This window comes from Pseudopipra pipra, chromosome 25 (genome assembly GCF_036250125.1).
Source record: "Pseudopipra pipra isolate bDixPip1 chromosome 25, bDixPip1.hap1, whole genome shotgun sequence".
In the NCBI taxonomy this organism is placed as follows: Eukaryota; Metazoa; Chordata; class Aves; order Passeriformes; family Pipridae; genus Pseudopipra; species Pseudopipra pipra.
Window position 1 is genome coordinate 2,124,864 of NC_087573.1, and position 19,615 is coordinate 2,144,478.

Below are 19,615 nucleotides of genomic sequence, written 5' to 3' on the forward strand. Positions count from 1 at the left end.
CTGTCCATCTATCTGCTATCCCCTGATCCATCCATCCCACTGTCCTGTCATCCATCCATCCATCCATCCATCCCGCTATCCATCCATCTGTCCATCTCACTGTCCATCTATCTGCTATCCCCTGATCCATCCATCCCACTGTCCTGTCATCCATCCATCCATCCATCCATCCATCCCACTATGGATCTGTGCTTTGATTATCCCCCATCCAGGGGAATGTGGCTGGAGCCAGGCCCTGGAGCAGTACAGGTGGTACCCACTGGCTTTCAGGCCTCTGCCAGACTGGTGGAGTTCAGGGAAAAAAAAATCAGGAATATTGTCACGTCCACACTTTGCCTGTTTATGCCAAACCACCCCCCAACAAATAAATAAAAAGCATAAAAACTCCTGCTGCAGAGATAAGCTCCTCAATGCTCTGCAAATTCCATGTTCTTGAATGACACCAACTCTTCTGATTCATGTTTTCCTTTTATTTCCCCATTTTTTTCTTTTTTTTTTTTTTTGTTGCATGAGTGGAACTTCTGAGCAGTTGTTGTTTTTTCCTTCCTGCCTTTCCTTTCCTCCCAGGAAAGAGTCAGCAGCAAGTCATTACTCAGAGTGATGACGTGATCCCCAGCTCCAGGCCTTGGAGACAGGTTTTGGGCCAATAAGGGTGGCTGTGACACAACCAGCCGTGCAGGGGGAAGGGGGAGGCAGCACAGGAACCTCATTCCCCCATGGATACAAGGAGACGAGTGTGACTGGAGCTGGTGACTTCATTCCTTGAGGAAACAAAGGCAGTCGTGGGCAGCAGGGGATCCATTGTGATCTAAAGCTCTGGGCTCTGCTACTTCATTTCTGTCTGCTCTCGTTAAAAATTGATCAAGAGAAGGGTTTTTTCCTGAAGTATTTGCTGCTTTGGGAGAAGAGGGTGACTGGAACATGTGGAGCAGAGCAGAACTAATGACAGAAAGCAGCTCTGATGAGGGACTTTTTATACAGGCAGAGAGTGACAAGACAAGGGGTGATGGTTTTAAACTGCCAGAGGGCAGGGTTAGGTGGGATATTGGGAAGAAATTCCTCTCTGTGAGGGTGGGGAGACCCTGGCAAAGGTTGTCCAGAGAAGCTGTGGCTGCCCCATCCCTGGAAGTGTCCAAGGCCAGGGTGGATAAATCTGGAGCAACCTGGGCTAGTGGAAGGTGTCGCTGCCCATGGCAGGGGTGGAATGAGATGATGTTTAAGGTCCCTTCCAACCCAAACCATTCTGTGATTTCAAGGCTGAGGAGCCTCTGGAGTCACTTACCTAATTCCCAGACCCTCCTATTGTGACACCAGCAAAGAGACCTCAAGGAAAACTTAAGACATACAGAGACATGTCTTAACTAAAACCACAACACACTTCCACACTGAGGCTGGGATTGGAGCTCCAAATCCTGCCTCCAACCCCAGCCTCTGTTCTCCTTTGTCCAAATAAACCTGGGTAAGGCTCTCCTTCCGCCTGCATCTTTCCTTCCTGACTCGGAAAATCCGGATCTCCCCCGGAACAACCATCCCTCCCTCACCTCCCCAAAAACAAGGCACACCAAAACGTGACCTCAGTGCTGCCCAGCCCAGCTGCACGCTCAGGAAGTGGAAGTGTGGAGACAAAAGCTGCCTGAGACAAGAACACAGAAATAGATAAAACCCCCACCAGCGCAGAGATCAGAGAGGCAGAGGATGAAAGGGCAGGAAATGGGTTTCCAATTGCAGGGAGCAGGTACCAAAGGCAACAAAGTTTTACCACTGAGCTGCAGTTGGATCAGGGAACGTGGTGCCCCTGTGTTTTACAGCAGCCAGGTGGTTTTGGCACTGTCAAACTGTCCAGCTCTGGGCCAGCACTCAGGAACAGCCCACAATGGGTATAGGGTGACTCCCTCTTGCACAGAATGCAGCAAAATAAAAGGGTTTGGCCAAAGTCACTCAAAACATCCACCTCATCCCGAGCTGACAGTGCCCTGAGAGGTGCCTTTGCTCCCTGCTCCAGCTCCACCACTCTGTCACAGATGTCAGTGCAGTCCCAGCTGCCTTTGACCAAGGATCCTGAAGGAACTGAGTTCCTAATTGCAAACAGGAATCCCAACAGGCAAACTCAAAGACTGGTCATGACTTACCCCTTCAGATGTCAGTGCAGAGCAAAAGCAGCTCACGAGGGCAGGCAGTGATGTCAGAGGCTGACCCTGATCTGGGAGATCTGGGAAATGCAGACCCTGGAAATTCTGTTTTGCCAGCCTGGAAGCAAACAAACCCATCACCATCCTTTTTTTTTTTTCCAAGGCCCACATGACCAGTGCTCCCAGCTGTGTTCCTGTGTCACCCACGTGCTGTGACCAACACGGGTCAGCCCCAATCAGGTCTGTCCCTTGGGCTTTTGGCCATGTGAGAGCTCCTGGCAGAGAGGAGCTGGAAGGTCCTGGTTTCCTGTGTTCCACAAGGCCAGTGGTTCCTGTGAGATAGCAGGGCCATGGACACCTGTCATGGAGGCCCTGAGGATGTGCCTCACATTTCGGGTTTGTTCCGGATATGAGCTGTGAGCTCATTTATATTCAGAAATCAGGCTGAAGGAAACACAAATACCACAGGGCTGGTCAGAGCAGAGGCTGGTATTAAAAAAGAATAAATGAAAATCATCTCTTTAACTCCCTTCTATTTCACAGAATCACAGAGTAGTTGGGGTTGGAAGGGACCTCTGGAGATCCAGGCCCTTCCATGGGGTCACCTTTCTACTGCAACACCAGGCACAGTGTTCAAGTGATCTGAGTATTCACAGGGCTGCAATAAACCATACATTGTGTTGGATTAAAAATACAAGTTAAAATGCATGAAAAGCACCCTGGGAAACGCTACATGTTGCTTCTAAACCCCACTGCCCAGGCTGTGACCAACTCGTGGGTAAATCCATCAGTGCCGAAGAGCATTTTCCCTTTGTCCCCTGCCCTCACCACCCTTCCATGGGGTCATTTTCCTTCCTGCTGAGAACTGGCTGCAGCTTCCTCTGGGGCCCACCACCACCACAGCTCTTCAATCAGCTCAGTGATCTGCACTGAGCAGGGCAGGTCCCTCCCTTCCCCACACGCTGAGCTCTTTATCTCCACCACCCGCTGCCCCGGGAAGTGTGGGAGCGGAAAGCGGAGCCAAGGCCCCTGCACAGCAAACCTGATGTCACACAGCCTGCCCTGAGCTGCTCAGCTGGGCAAAACAACCCCTGGGCAGCACTTCTGCACCAACTCCAGGCACTGAGATGTTGAGAGAGACCTCACAGCTCATGGCAATGCATCTTTAAAGCGTTGTGACAAGAACCTGAATTCGTGGATTAAAAGGACAAACATGTCTAAAAGTTTCAGAGCACCAGCAAGGGGAGGACTGAACCCATTGGCAAGAGTCTGAGCAGGGTTAAACCACTGAAGAGCACAGAGTTAAGGGTCACAGGCTGAGCTAGAGGTGAGGAAGGCTCCTCTGGAGCAGCAAAGGACACTGCAGGCTGTGGCTGAGCAGCCTCCAGATTCCTCAGTGAGTGTCTTGCTCTGGTGAGGGGGAGTTTTCACAGCACCTGCTTGAGAAAATGGATTTTGCCAGCTCCGTGGAACACCAAATAAAATGGCAAAAGAGGAGCCAAGAATGCAAGTGTCAAGTGCCAAGCTGGAGGAAACAACTTTGTAAACACCTTGTTCCTGTGTCCCCCTGCAGCTCTGGGCCTGAACTCCCCACGGTCACTCGGGGCTGAAAATAAACCAAGCCTGGTTAAACAGAGAGCAGCAACAGAGCTTTCTTTAGAAAATGCAGGTGTGGAATGTGACCTCTTCTCCATGTGTAGCAGGCCCACATGTCCCTAGATCAGCTGGCCCACAGCAGGCTGGGATGACTGGACAACTGCAGATATGTAGGGTTGTCAGAAGAATGGCAGCTTTGTGGACTTGGGGAAGAGCAGGGAAAAAAGGAAGTTGCTATGGATATAACACAGAAAAACGTTAACCCACTGGAATTGGACCAACAGAGTGTTCAGATCATTTGTATGACACCAAGTTACCTGTCTTCAGAGCAGAAAATCAGGCTTTCCTTCTCTGATGAGTCAGAGGTAATTGCTCCCCATGCTCAAGGCACAGTGACTCATTACAACCAAAAAAGCATAGCTCTGAGAGTTAATAATCTGTGCTTTCATGGGGCACTTGGCATTAGCAAGGAACTATTCACACTAAGGTGATCTTAGCAGGAAGGGCCAGCACATCACCTGTGCACTTCAGTTACATGATGACACCAAGATTTCACACAGCACTCAGGGTAAGAGCCATTCCCAGAAAACTAAAATGGGGTGGAAAGGGAACTGTGGTGTCAGGAGAGGTGTGCAGACACCAAACCATTGAGTGCCCCTTCAGAATAGTGTCAGATGAGCACGACATGGCAGCTAATGTGGTAAAATAAAGAGGCTTAAGAACACAAAGGCAAAGCTGCTGCATGGGGAAAAAAAGCACAGACAGTTATCAGAAGTGACTGGGAAAAATGGGCAGAGGTGGGGAATGTACTTTTCCAGCAGTGGATCCTGCTGGTGTGTTCAAGGCCCTGGAGTTTGGTGGGCTCAGGTTGCAGCAGAGCTCTGCTGAACACATCCCCAGTGCAGAGGCACTGCCCGATTTCAGCACTGGCTGATGAGCAGCACTTAATGAGGCTCTGCAGAGAAATCTCATGGCACACATTTGCACAGTACCTGCCAAAACCAGCCCTGCCTTCCCAGAGCTGTTTGCCCTTCACTTTTCCTTCAGCAGCAAAATGAACCTTCAGATGAACGTGCTTTAGGGAAGCAATCCTCACCAAAACACAGAGGGGAGGGATTTGGGGCTGGGGAGAGGAGATTACAGAATATAAAGGATGCTGTGTGTCTTCAGGACTCCTTTGCTGTTACAAGAGGCAACAAACCCCTCCTTCCACACCACAACAGCATGACCCAGGTTAGGATTTTCACAACCTGTGCTCCCTCATGCCAGTCCTGTTCTCCCATTTCTCCAGGCTGTCGAGGTCCCTCTGACTGGCAGCACAACCATCAGGTGTTAAAAACCCTGCACAGCAAAGGCTTTAGACTCAGTTTTACAGAGATCTGCCAGTGAAAAAAACCCAACAACAAAACCTTCCTGCACCTCCCACCCCCGGGGCTCTATTTTATTCTGTGCTGGGCCCTGACACATCACTTTTGCTGTGCCTGCAACAGGAGTTTGCAAGAGGAATGACACCTCCACAAAAGAGCCCCAGGCACGTGGCTGAACAAAGCACTGGCGTTGGGGCACACAGACAAAGTGCAGCAAACCATAAAAGATGCAACTATTTACTGCCCAATAATGCCTGAACAGAGTTAGCTGGGTTTGTATAGGAAGGGGGAGCACCAGGGAGGGTGCAAAAGATTAAAGCTGGCTGGAAAATATGTGGGTTTGTTTTGGTGGAAACTTTATGAATTGCTCCAGTGTAGAATCAGGTGTGGAAGTGATTTCACTGCAATTATACAGTTACATACAAAGGCTAATAATAATCAGAAAAGAATCTGAATTCCTTGTTTTATTAGATGAAAACATCAATCTTGTTTCAGTTATTTAGTAGGTGATGGAGTTGTAGCCCTCTGGCCACAATGATAAGATCACATTGCAAATAAATAAGAGAATGGTGAACAGAAAGAAGAGGAATCACAGTTCCATTAGTGTTTTTCAGGATACATTTCAGGGTATTTCCTGTACATTCCAGCACATTTTACAATATGAATTCAGAGCAGAACAACCACCCATTCCAGTGTATAACTCAGGTTCTGAAAAAGAGACACATCCCTGCAGCAGGAGGAGGCAGCTTTCACCCAGGCTTTTCTTTGGCTAATAGCAAGGTGTTAATTATTTATTTGTTTAATTAATACTGGTAACCCCAACTAAAGAGACCAACAAGGCCAAAAGAATGCTTAACCCTTTAGTGCTATCAAGGACAGGCAAGAAGTGCAAGATGAAAGAGAGTCAACATCAATGGCCTATCCCAGAATTCCCAAAGAGCTGAGGCAGTAGAAGTGCTGCAGCAAAGTGAAAACTGCACAGGCAGTGAAGGAACAAACCTCTGATTCCACTGAACTGGAAGAAGCTGAAAGGCTTCACATCTTTCACAATCAAGTTCTCAGAGGAGCAAATGAGAAATGTACAGTACAGGAACTGATTCAGTGAAAAGAGAAAATAGATGAGCAGACAGCACTGGGTTTGTTTCTTATTTCAAGCTGCAATCCCTTATTCTGGCACCCAGCTGCACAACATACCCTGAGCCACACCAAAGAGTCAGGGAGGAAAATAATAAAACAAAATCACTAAGAAGAGAGGAAGAAAAGTTTTCAGCACCTCATCAATTACAGCAACTTCTGGAGCACAGTATTTTAAAACAGAGTCAGAAATCAGTGCGGGAATGGGAGAGCTTGGGAATTAACACTGACACTGGCTGAGAGCACCTTGGATGCTGGCTGAGAGCATCCCCTGGGGAAGCAGCCTGGCAGAATCCCCTTGGGAAAGCAGCCCAAACCCAGCAGTGCAATTTTAAACTCTTAGTGTGACTCTACCAGGGACATGAAACCTTTCAGCACGTCACAAACCTTCCACGTGAGCTGCTGACAGACACCTCATTTAAATTAAGGAAAAATCCAATTAACTGTATGAAATCAGTTTGCCAAAAGCCCAGAGGATGATTCACCTCTTACTGGCAAGTGACTGCTGCTGATAGCTCAGATTTTTAAGTGACTACCAATTTCAGAGGCTTAAAGAAAGTGCTGACAAAATTAATATCAGATTAATGGCTGCACGTCAGACCAGGGAGGAGCAGAAATCAGGGTTGCTTGTTGTGTTTTATCCAGGTTCTGTGGCAAACTACACATCTTCCCAAAGCAGCAACCAGCAGTTTTTTTCCCTCTGTATGTAAATCACAATACACAAGCCCCAAATTCCTGGTGGAGCTCAATGCCCAGCCCAGAACTGCACCTTCAGCCCAGCCCCCTGTGTCCCACAGGCCACCTCAGCAGCTGCTCCTCTCAGGGTGTCTCTCACAGCTCGTGGGAGCTGGAGTGGGGCTCTGGAAGAGTGTCAATGTCACAGTTCTTGATAAGCTGAAAGAGGAACTCGACCTGTTTCTCATAATTCTCAATGGAGATTCTCTCATTCAACCCATGGATCCTGGAAGAAAAAGAGGAGTGGTTTTTATTCCAGTGTGTATTTGTGACCCTCCTGCACATACCCACTTGCCTGCTGGCTTCATAAAACAATGTACATCATAAAAATACAGGAATACACAGCAAATTCTGCACTACAAGCAACCCAAATTTACTGATTTCTAAGGCTCAGAGCAAAACAACTATGTCTATGGTGCATGTGGAAAAAAATTCCTAACAGTATTCCAGCTCTCTGCCCAAGTCCCTGTCCTGTACAGCCAGAACACTCTTCTGCATCATCTGCACCTCAGTAAAATAACACATCTAACATGTGCTAAATGAACAAATAATCCCTTGCATGATGATGTTGTTACCACTTTACTTCAGGAACCCCAATTTCCAGCTGTAAGGTGCAAATCAATTCAGAGTGGAACGTGTCCAAAAATATGAATAAATCTCCTGGACAAGGCCAACTACCAGAACACCACCCTTCCCACTCCTGCCCCACAGAGAGCTCCACAGCATTCCTGAACTACCAAATGAAACACCTAAATGAGCCCTGCCTGCGTTTGAAGGAACAATTAGTAAGGGCTGACACTCTCCCAGGGTGATTTCCCCCCCGATTAGAGCAGCACCCAAATCTGCAGGAAATGGGTGGCCCGGCCGAGCTGAGGCCACCCCACCGGCACGCCAAGGTACACAAGGCTGGGCTTCCTCCTGCCTGATGCAGATGGATCTTGTCTTTCCCTGCTCCCCAGCCCAGCAGCTGCCCACAGCAGGCAGAGCTCAGTACCTGGGGAGATCCTCTGCTGTCAGGAGCAGCGGGTTGAAGCGGTAAATGGCGTTGGTGACGTTGGTGAAGTGCCTGCTGTCCGTGTTTCCAATGCACGTGCCTGGAAAACAAGCCCCGGGTTCACTCTGCATCACAGCAGCAGTTTAACGACCCACATTTCCCCCAGGAGAAGGGAAAGGCAGCTGATAACAGCTCTGTGTAACCACTGCCAACACCAAAACCACTGGAAACAGTGGGTTGGTACATCCTGGAAGGACGTTCTCTCCTCCAGGAGCTGAACACACAATTCAGTCTAAGAACAGCCATGACACTCAGCCTCTCCCAAAATTTAAGCTTCAAACTGCAGTCCAACAAACACTGCAGAACTTTGAAGGAGCTGCAAGAAAGGGAAGGGGCTGGGATCCTAAGGAACAATACAGAAAAGCAGGAATGGCTTTGCCAGCTATGAAAACAATAAAAGAAGAACTAAAGCAAGAAGACCTCCTCCTCTCCCTCACAATCCCTTTCTTCCCTGAAGAGATCCCTTTGTATGTGCAGAGAGTCCAATTCAAGGCTCATTGTTTCTGTCAGCTTCCTGTTTGCTTTTTTACTTCCACTACTAAAAAAACCCAACATTAAAACTTTTAAAGCATAAAGAGAGAACGGAATAAAAAGAGGAAAGAACAGCTGTTTCCAGCAGTTAACAGCTGGGGTGGAGAAGTACACAGCAAATGGAAACCAATGGGGGAGGGAGCAGAGAAAAGCAGGGCAGAAGCTGGAGAGGAAACAATTATCATGTGCCTGCTGTTACCTGGGACTACACTGTCAACATCTGGGAAAGTATCCAGAATGGTTTTTTGAAAAATATGGACTGCAAATGTCTGCTCATCCCAAGGACTGATGGGGAGTGGATCAAAGGCCTCTACTACATCAATCTTCACTCTGTCATCAGCAATGGTGTTTCTGACTGCCTCCAGCACCTGTGGGTAAAGCACAGAGATTAAATGAGCACAAGAAATGAGAAAGCATCCCTCAGAGACATCAGCAGACATTCTGCTTCCAGAAAACATTTGCCTGTGAACTGTCAATTGTGGCTGCAAATACAGATGATAGTTAAGATTGAAACTGTGTGTCAGCCTCTCTTCCTCTTCTTCAGGGGATTCTGCTACTTCAGCTGAATTTTTGAACCCCAGTGCAATCAGTGTCTCAAGGTGTTCATGAACTGCTTCAATCCTGAAAGGCAGGGGGGGGTCAGCCTGCTGCTGTTGGGAGTTATGTCATCCAAATCATCCAGAAAATTCCACAATCACCCCTGATCCATGTGCTCTTTGGCACCAAAGAGTTTGGAGATCTGAGGCCCCACAGAGGGGGGCAGTGGTACCTCAGCAGCCGTCTCGGCCGAGTGGATCCGGAAGTTCACCGTGGCTTTTGCAGAGGGAGGGATGACATTCACCTAGAAAAAAAAGGAAGGACCAACATTAAAAGGAAGTTAAAAACTGATTAAAATGCCAACTGCAAACTCAGAAACTCAAACAACTCCAGGCCTCAGCCTAATGCTTCGCTATTTCCACTTGGTGTGATATCTCCTTCTGTGTTAAAATACTGTAAATCTCATCTAAAATGCAGATAAATACACAAGGGAATATTCATAAATTCAACAAAAATGAAATTAGCTCTTATATAAAAGGTTTTATCTTGAGCTAAGCCCTCTCCCTTCAGAAACTTTACACTGAGAAGTTCTGAAACTTTATTTTGGTTTCCTTTTTAAGCACTACTTCCATCTCATTATCATGTTACCTTTCCCCAAATATGAGATATAAGTCGCTTAACAAATGATGTTACTGATCACACATAACTCTTCTTTTCTACAGAATGAATATTTATAGCTTTGTTAAACAAAAAGTGTATAATCTTTAGAAAAAAACATACAAGTAACCAGGGTGTCAGTTCTCTCCTGGCCACTCTGTGTCACTGTTCAGCCACTGCATCTTTGTTTTCTTGCCCAGTGATGCTTTTCAGTAACAGATTTTTCCAGGGACACCCCAAACAGCCTGTTTATTTTCCAGGGCTACAGTATTTTTGAACAGCTACACCTCCTTATCAGGGCAAGATCTGGCTGTATCAGCCAGAAGCTGTTATCTCTCAGTCCAAGGTGCAAACTAACCCTGCTTAAGGCAAACACCAGACCTGTCCTACAAACACGAGACCCCACCTGGGCCAGGGAAGTGCTTATGACTGTGAGTTTCAAATACTGTCATTGATATTTTGTAGGATTACACAGAAAAGTCTTTCTTATCAGTCCTAAAGCATTAACAATCTTAAAAGCTGGTTGACAGAGATCAGAGACTTCTGAAAGGAAGCAGTTTTCAACCGCAGCCAAATCCAAGCCACATCTGAAGTAGGAATGAGACTGGTGGTGACAGGTGGTGACAAACAGGGCCCATACTGATCTTATAAATGGATATAAATAGCTGGAAATCAAATGTCCTAACTGTCTCATCCTATTACATGGAGAAAAATGCATTTGAAACTACCTTGATTCCTGCATTAAACACGGTGACTGCGGTCGTCGTTCGAATCAAGGCGTTGGTGGAAGGTTTCGAGGCAAGAACTCTTAAAAAACACAAAGAACCAATCAAAAATTTTCAAAGAAGTTGAATATTCCTAAAACATAAGCGCCACAATTCTACAGGCAATAAGCTGAGTGATGGCTTGTTCAATTAACAAAGTGCTTATTGACAGTAAACCACTGAATTGTCTGAACTGTAAAATAACTGTTTTCCTGGGAAGACTAGAAATGGCTTCCTCTTTTAAGGTTTATCAAGGATTTGTTTTCTTACCTGCTGACAATAGGTGAAAACAGCCACAGATTGCTCATGATGAGATTGAGAGGAAACCTGAACTAATGGGAAGAAATAAAGCCACAAATCAGCAAGTTTCTGGTTCTCAAGAGCACAGTGGAGTCACTTGGCTACGGCTGAAACAATTATCTGGGAGAAAGGCCAGCTTAAGTCTCCTCCTTTCCAGGACCTAGCTGTGCTCTAAATTCATAAGCTGGGTTACTCTTCACTTATTAATATGGAAATCTGGGAATGAAATCAAGCTGCTTTCCTCACCTCTGCTGCAAGGTGCTCCATAGTCATGAGCTCGGGCCCGTGGCCAAAGAGGTTGCGCAAGGGATTCTGCTCCAGTCTACAAAACAAACAGCATTTGGAATTTCAAAACAAAACAAAAAAAATAAATCTCTGGCTGTTATTGCTCCAGAAGGTTGACAGGAATTTGATTTCTGAATTATATTTGAGATGCAGTCACACTTAGCTCTCATGGTGAGTGAAGCTGCGAGCGCAGCTCCACAGATTTCTGGGCGTTCCAGGCATATGCAAAGACTTTCTTTGAAAAACAGCTGAAAAAATCCTGAAGCCTGACTCCTATAAATACATGGAAATCTAGGAAAACATCCCAGCAAATTCCACCATGCCTGGACATGCTAAGTTTTTCTAATATATATATTTATTAGCCAATTTGGTATCTACGCAGACACGTAAAGAGACGATTTATGCAGTCACATTATGACTCTACACCATGTTTACTGGCTTGGAGAATTACCAGCTGAGGCAGCAGGCATGTGCAGGAATAAATTCCAGAGAAATCCTGCAACCCAGACAAAGGAATCTCTATTGCCACAGAGTAAATTAGGGTAGACAGCACTTGTCTTGCTTTTAAAGAATCAACTGACACTGGGAACAGCTGAAGTGAAAAGACACTGCAGACACCTGGCAATTGTCCCTTTGCTGGGAGTTGTATTTCTGCCCTTCAAAGTGAGCTACAAACTGCAATTTCAAATATATTGACAGGAATTTGAAAAAGACTCTAAGTAGATATATTAAAAAAGTCACATATCAGTGACTTGGGAGTCTGCTTGACTGTTTTTGATGTTGGATGACAGGAAACTCTCACCTGGACATGGCTGCTGCAAGAATGCCAATACTTGTCTCCTTAGGAGGAAAGGATGAATGTCCTGGCTCTTTTTCCACAGTGAAGTTCAGTGTCATTGAACCCTTTTCTGTGACAGCAATTCTGCTCAGTGATACATAAATAAGTCAATAAATAAACAAATAAATGCTTCATGCAACCCCAAACACACACACACAGGCTACGGATAAAAATAACTACTCTGTGTAATTTTGGTATCATAAAAAACACCCAAGAGGCAGCAACAACGAATCATTATCACAATATTTAGATGTCTGGAGGGCTGATGTCTTGGCTGCTTCTCCCCAGCACAAAATTAAAATGCTTGCAAGGGCTAAGTGGAACATTCTGCTTCTGTCAGCACAGCTGTGATGGACAGCAAGCAAAGGTCCTTGGCTTGCACTTTGTGCCACTGATGCAGCTTTTAGCAACACCAACACTGCCCCACGCCTTGAAAACATACTGCAGTGACATTAGCAAGGTCATTAATCACTAATTAATTATTGCAAATGAATCACTTTCATCAGGAGTACTTGTGTTCTCCTTACAGAGCCACTGGCTTCTTCACTCCGGCGATGATCCCATCCAGCACCGCGCTTCCCTCGTCCAGCAAGAAGGAGAGTTTCACTCCTCTGGATTCCAGCAGAGCTGCAATTTTCATTGCTCCCTTCCTACCAGACACCTGGGAGAATCCAGACAGAGGAACTGTTTAGATTGAGGCACGTCATCAGGAAAACACCTCGCTGCTGACAGTGCCTGTGCTACAACCCCACGACTGCAGGGAATCCCCTGGGGAACAGCTCCAGAGAAACCTGTTCAGAGAAGATTCTCCCAGCAAAATTCCCTGGAGATTGTTAATGGCCTGCTAGCAGATGGATCTATATCCACACTGAGGAGTGCTCTCATTCACCAGTCACTCAGTGTTGCTTGAACTTCTCCTGGTTCTTAGACACAATGATATCTCAGAGCTATAAGCTCCACGAATTAGCCATTTTAAACATATTCATTTTAACTATGAACAATTCTTTGTCTATTTTTTGAAAATGCATAAACAAACCCACCTCACCTGTCTCTCTGTACCATTAAGTGGAACATTTCTGTTAGTTCTTCCTGATCATTTGGAACAACCCTCTGAATCTTAACCCAGCTTTTTATGTCCACCCAAAAACGTGACTCCTGCTGCACCTTCCTTGCAGGAAAGAATCTACCAGAACACAGAACTCCTGTGTTCTTTTCTCTTTCCTCATCAGACCAAACCCTTTGTCAACGTCACTTAAAGCCAAACAATCAATACATAACTCTGCCCTCGTGCCTGACACAGTATCTACCCACAGAACCAAGAAAAACAGGGAAGACCTTCCAGCTCAACAATGTTGAAGAAATTAAAGCCTTGTTACCTACAGGAACAATGCAAACAACCTGTTATTTCAGTGACAGGAAAGAAAATCACCTCTTCATCGTGCCCAATGCCAACATAGAAGGATCGGCGGGGTCTGTAATTTCTCCTCAGCAGAAATTCCAGAGCTTGCAGAATTCCCTGCAGGAAAAGCAGAACGTGTTGTACCATCCCTGGGTGTTAAGAAGGGGAATAAATGTAAAAGAATGCAGTGTGATGTAAGAAGTGTGGTGCTTTCACAGCCCTTAAGGAGATTTTGTTCTGCTCACAGCTGAGCGTTGATTTCTACGGCTCCTACTGAGGATATTCCCATTCCCTGGAAAAAACACTGCAATGTTTGTGTCCATGAGCATGGCAAAGTTGTAATTATCCAAGGAATTCACTGTTCCCTGAAACTGCCTGTCCCACACACACATTGGCTCTGCCCTGAGCCACCAAATGCAGTGATTTCAATGAGCAGTGTATTTTGTACCAGAAGGGCCGAGACAACAGAAAAACCCCCGAGAAACTTAATGTGAAGAGTGAGAAATCAAATCTACCATTTGTTATGGCAGATGTATATATTTATAACAATATATTTGCCATATTATCCCATCTCACCTGTTTTTTCAATTTAAACTGCTTAATTTTTTACATCAGAAGAAATAACATCTTGGCAGTGCCCGTTTTTGCCACGTTCACTGAAATTGCTCATTTTTTGGGTCCCTTTGTGGAGTTACTTCTGCAGTTCACAGTAGGAGGAAGCACCAAACCAAATTTTCAAGTTTCAAAAATTGATGATTAAATAACCTGAAACTTTCTAGGAGTGTGGCCTATGTCACAATAAGCAGTCACAGCATCCCTGACATTGGTTTGCTAAATATTTGTTTAAATCCTTAATCACCACAAGGCACAAAGGGCCATTTTCCTTATTAATTTTTCCATCAACCTTTCCCCAATGAGAAATCTTGCCCAGATCAATCTTTTCTGTATTTTATTCCTCCAAAATGTACTTAGTACAACAGCTCTTTGTTCTGCCACAGACTGGATAAAAGACACAGGGTTATTTGTCTATCCTATTAAATAAACATTATTTATTTTGAAACTCAAGCCTTTTAAGAGGGCCAAGTTTGGCTTTGAATGCCTGTGTGACACCTGGGAAAAAGGAAAAGGTCTACCCCTGATTTCAAACACAACATTTGACACACAGTCATGGGATGGTTTGGGTTGGAAGGGGCAGTGAAGATCATCCAGTCTCACCCCCTGCCATGGGCAGGGACACCTTCCAGTAGCCCAGGTGGCTCCAACCTGGCCTTGGACACTTCCAGGGCTGGGGCAGCCACAGCTTCTCTGGGCAGCCTGTGCCATAAAACTTTAAATATGCCATTTAACCAAATACATCTGCATCTGGGAACATGTTCTTCTGACTCTTCTAAGAGCTTTAACTCTGCTTTCTTCAGTAATTGTGGTCACTCCATCTCTAGGAAGAGTTGGGAGAACACTGCAGGGCTCAGGAAATTATCACTAATTCATTTACAGGGGAGCAAGAGAGACAATATAGTGGATTCCAAGAGAACAGACTCCTCCAATTTACCCTTTGCAGGCTTTTATCTTGCTGAAATGACATTACCAGGAGGACGTACTATGGCAGAGTTTTTGTTATCCAGCGTTCCTCGTCCATAGATGAAACCTTCGTGCTCTGCAGCTGAGAAAGGAGGGAAATCCCAGCCCTCGGGGGGAGCAGGCACAACATCCATGTGTGCAAGCAGCATATAGGGCAGCAGGTCAGGGGCAGAGCCCTGAACAGTAAAGAGGTGGCTGTATTTCCCTACAGTTTCATGCTGGATGAACTTTGAAGAAAATACAGCCGGGAAGACTGTTAGGAAAAAAAATTAAAAACACATGTAAAAGAAAAATTAACAGTAATGTGCAATGCTAGCATTGTATATCCCATAGAGCTGGCACCTACTTAGCCTCAGGGGAGCACTGCAAATAAGACTGATCACAGGAGAGAACAGAAGTTCTCACACTTGTACCAATCCATCTCACTTTGTATTTAAAACTTTCCTAAACAAACCAGGAATTCTCAGTGCTGGAGCAATGATGGGACTGCCAAAAAAAGGCTGAAGCAGCAGCAGTTATCCTCTTTTCTTTTCCTCTAATGGCATTTAACCATCTCAAGGACCAAACACCACCAGTGCAAAAAGTTGTTTAAACCTTCTCTGTTCAAGCTTTGGCCACGGATACCCCAAAAAAATACACATGTGCCAGTTCTGACAGGTCTTTCTTCAGGAAAAACAAACTAAAAATCTGTTCCACTGTATTCAGGAACCATATATACACTCTCCAGTTTGTTTATGAGAATGCAATCAAGCAGCAGAGATTGCTGAGAATGAAAGTTTAGTACCTTGCTGAATGTAACTCCCAAATTCTGCCATGGCCGTTGTATTCAAGTCATCTGGAGACACAGACACAGTTGGGATTTTAATGGCACCTTCAATGAAACACAAACCAGAAATCACTCAGCACTTGAAATCAAACAATACTTGAATGGCCATTTGAAAAGGGGAAGTATATTCATGTTCCAGAATATTTTCCAGGAGCTTTAAACATTATTTCACAGCACAGCACGAGCTGCCACTATCAAAAAAGACTGATGTGCTTCAGCTGAGCTGTGCACACGCAGCCACCAGGATTTCCTCACAGTTCAGCCAAGGCATTTCTGTAGATAATTTGACTCCACTTTTCATCCTGAAGTGTTGAATGATATCATTAGAAATGCTACTGTCCAGGAGCAGCTGCAATTTGCTTGGGTGATCTGATTCCTCATAGGCATAAACTACTCTGGCAGCTGAACAAGCAGCTTAGTTGGCAGTTCAAGGTTCTTTCTCAACAGTAACTTGTGTTGTGATGGCAAGAGTGTTATTACACAGACTGCTTTAACTATTAAAATATATAAACAGACAGGTCTTTTGTTGGTTCTTTTAGTCTGCTCTGTCATTTAAAAAGGCTCAGACACAGCTGCTCTCCAACATCCAGCCACTGTGCTGCAGAACATGGGTTTAACTTAGTCCCAGTCCCAGCTGCCTTTCCCAAGAGCATCTGTCAAGTGAGGTTACAGATTCTTTTGAGGTCTTGTGACTCGACAATTAACACAAAAATCTATTGTGACCCTTCATTTTCCCATTAAAAAAGTATGCAAACATGATTTGCTAGGCAATAAATCCTACAAACCAGCAAGGTATAAGATTTACACACCCAAGCCCTATCTGAACAGTGCAGGGCTATCATTTTATGCCAGATTGTGGTTTCCTGCACACTGCCAGCCCTCCTGAGATCTAAAACCCTCCAATCTCCTACGTCACACAGCACAAACACAGCAGCAGGGGTCACAGCCAGGCTGCCAGTGGTGAGCAAGAGAGGGAAAAAATCCTGACAGTGGATAAAGGGATGTCTGGAAAACACCCTCACAGGTGCCTGGGGCTTTTCTGTGTGTACAAGCAGGGAATGGTGGAGAAAATCAACATTGGGTGAGACTTGGCTCAAGAGATTCACAGAATCACTGAGGTTGGAAAAAACCTCTGAGATTATGGAGTTCAACCTGTGACTGATCCCCACCAGAGCACTGAGTGCCACGTCCAGTCCTTCCTCGGACACCTCCAGGGACTCCACCACCTGCCTGGGCAGCCCCTTCCAAGGCTTGACACCCTTCTCCAGGAAGAAATTCCTCCTGATGTCCAACCTGACCCTCCCCTGGCACAGCTGGAGGCCGTTCCCTCTCCTCCTGTCCCTGGTTCCCTGGGAGCAGAACCCGACCCCCCCCGGCTCCCCCCTCCTGTCAGGGGGTTGCAGAGCCAGAAGGTCCCCCCTGAGCCTCCTTTTCTCCAGGCTGAGCCCCCCCAGCTCCCTCAGCCGCTCCTGCTGCTCCAGCCCCTTCCCCAGCTCCGTTCCCTTCCCTGGACACGCTCCAGCCCCTCAATGTCCTTCCTGAACTGAGTGGCCAGAACTGGACGCAGCGCTCCAGGTGCGGCCTCCCCAGTGCCCAGCACAGGTGACAAGCACCGCCCTGGCCCTGCCGGGAGCCAACACCCGCTCCCTCCCCGGCAAAGCACCCGAGGGGCGGCCGCCTCCACACCGGTCCCACCCTCGGGGGGGCCACCGGCCGTGTCCGGGGGCCGAGGGGGACACACGCCGTGTGCGGGCCCCCTCACCTCGCAGCGCCTCCTTCAGCTCCCGCCGCTCGCCGGCGCTGAAGGCGGCGGTGCCGGCGCTCCGCGCCCACAGCCGCGGGACCCCGGCCGGGGGCCGCAGGAGGAAGGCACGGAGCAGGACGGCTGTGGCCACCGCCAGCACCGCCGCGCCCAGCGCCAGCCCGGCCACCATGACCGCCCGCCGCCCGCCCGCCATCCCTGCACGGGCCGCGCCCGCTCCTGATGGGCGTGGCCCGGAGCCAATCACTACCCGCCCCGCCAGAGCGTTGGCCAATGGGGTTGCGGGGTGGGCGGGTTGTGCCCGGCCCCTCCGCGGGGGCTGCTGGGAGCTGTAGTTTGGCGCAGACATGATGGCGGCGGTTGGGGGTGGTTCCTTCAGCCCGTCCTGGAATCGCTGAGTCACGGGATGGTTTGAGTGGGAAGGGACCTTAAAGATCATCCAGTTCCACTGCCTGCCATGGGCCGGGACACCTTCCACTAGCCCAGGTGGCTCCAAGCCCCGTCCAACCGGCCTTGGACACTTCCAGGGATGGGGCAGCCACAGCTTCTCTGGGCAACCTGTGCCAGGGCCTCCCCACCCAAACAGGGAAGAATTCCTTCCCAATATCCCATCTAAACCTTCTCTCTGTCAGTTTGCAGCCATTCCTTCCCGCTCTGTCGCTCCAATTCCTGACGAACAGTCCCACCCTGGGTTCCTTGGGAGGATCAGCCAGGACCAGGCTAAGGAACATCCCAAGGCAGCCACAGTGTCGTGCCCTGGGTGTGGCAGCCCCACTCCTGACAGGCTTTAAATCCAAAACGTGCCACTTCTTTCCATGATTCCACCAACCAGCACGATGGAACGGTTTTTCTTCACTTCTTTACAGCTGTCCTGTAGTGGATGTGAAGATTTATCCCACTTTCCTATGGCATAAACTGTCCCTGGATGCCAAATACCAGATGGGAACAGCCACGGAAATCCTTCTCTCAAATCAGCAGAAGCAGATGATTGTTCACATATTCTTTATTACCAAAAAAAAAAAAAAAAAAAAAAAAGAACGAAACCAATATTAAATTAAATAAATTACAAACATTTCTGAGCTGGTTATACATCATGCATTTACCAAGGAAGGCTTCAGAGCCATCACACATCAACATCACTGTTATCTAAGAGCAATAAAGGGACACTGGAAGCTGAAAATTTCACCAGCATGAATTTGAGCTTCCCTAATTCTCTGCCCAGGCACTTGGAAATTAAGCCTTTGGCCACATTGTGCCTCCAGCAGTGCTGATATTACATTTATTGCCAGAATTAACCCATGGCTGCAGAAATGAGGTTTCCTTCTGCCTGGGTCATCAGATTTCAGAGCAGTCACTGCTGCTTTCTATCTGTCTCTCCTGACATCCCATCCCTTACGCTTGTAGGAACTCCACAAAATACAATCTCTCTTTTCTGCACAGTCTGTTGCTCTGAGGCTTCCTGAAATCAGCCTCCTGCAATGAATCCTGAAGGAAGAGCTGGAAATTGGAATTTTCCTCCTTTAATGTGATGCCACCTCAGAGACACAGAAATATTGATTAGGATAGCTTCTTGTTCCACTGCACCAACCTCTTTGTTGCTCCTTTTTCAAAGGAGTGCTCAGACAGTAACAAAAGACCATGAGTAATCACCCTCAAAGATGATTTAAGAGACTTAATCTCTTGATTTTACCTTGTAGAACAAGCTAGGCATGGTTCTGGAGAAATCACTGCTGTCTGACATTAAAATAAGGAATAACCATTAGCTAGTGGGTTTTTTCTCTTGGAAACTACCCTCCTTTGGTTTTATTATTCTCTCCTGCACCACATAATCAGGAACTGAGGTAGAGAAATGGTGACTTAGTTAATGAGATGTTGCATAAAACCAAGCTGGCAGGGTCCTGATGTTGTTTCCTTTAATGGCTGTCTAGCTGGGATGGTTCATGAAGCTCTTTTTTCCTTAAAAATGGGATATCTGGGAGCTGGAGGAAAATCCCACATTCTCTTCCCAGAAAGCCTTCAGCAATCTGCTGGTGAATCAGCTCATTAATGTCTAGGTACTCAAAAACTGTACATTAAAGCTTGCTCATATTTCTATTATCTTAGAGTAATAAAATAGAAATAAC

General features: G+C 46.7%; 1 protein-coding gene across 1 annotated transcript; it reads right to left on the reverse strand.

Moving 5' to 3' along the window:
- Window positions 1–5,538: 5,538 nt before the first annotated feature.
- On the reverse strand, window positions 5,539–17,708 carry PM20D1 (peptidase M20 domain containing 1). The gene is made up of 13 exons (XM_064635852.1): window positions 17,493–17,708; window positions 15,689–15,775; window positions 14,925–15,157; window positions 13,357–13,443; window positions 12,455–12,588; window positions 11,892–12,011; window positions 11,051–11,126; window positions 10,775–10,836; window positions 10,469–10,547; window positions 9,316–9,387; window positions 8,746–8,914; window positions 7,956–8,055; window positions 5,539–7,187 (listed from the first exon to the last, which is right to left on the reverse strand). Exons 1-13 carry the CDS (start codon window positions 17,686–17,688, stop codon window positions 7,058–7,060), a joined length of 1,545 nt encoding a protein of 514 aa, XP_064491922.1. The 5' UTR covers window positions 17,689–17,708; the 3' UTR covers window positions 5,539–7,057.
- Between the last annotated feature and the right edge of the window lie 1,907 nt (window positions 17,709–19,615).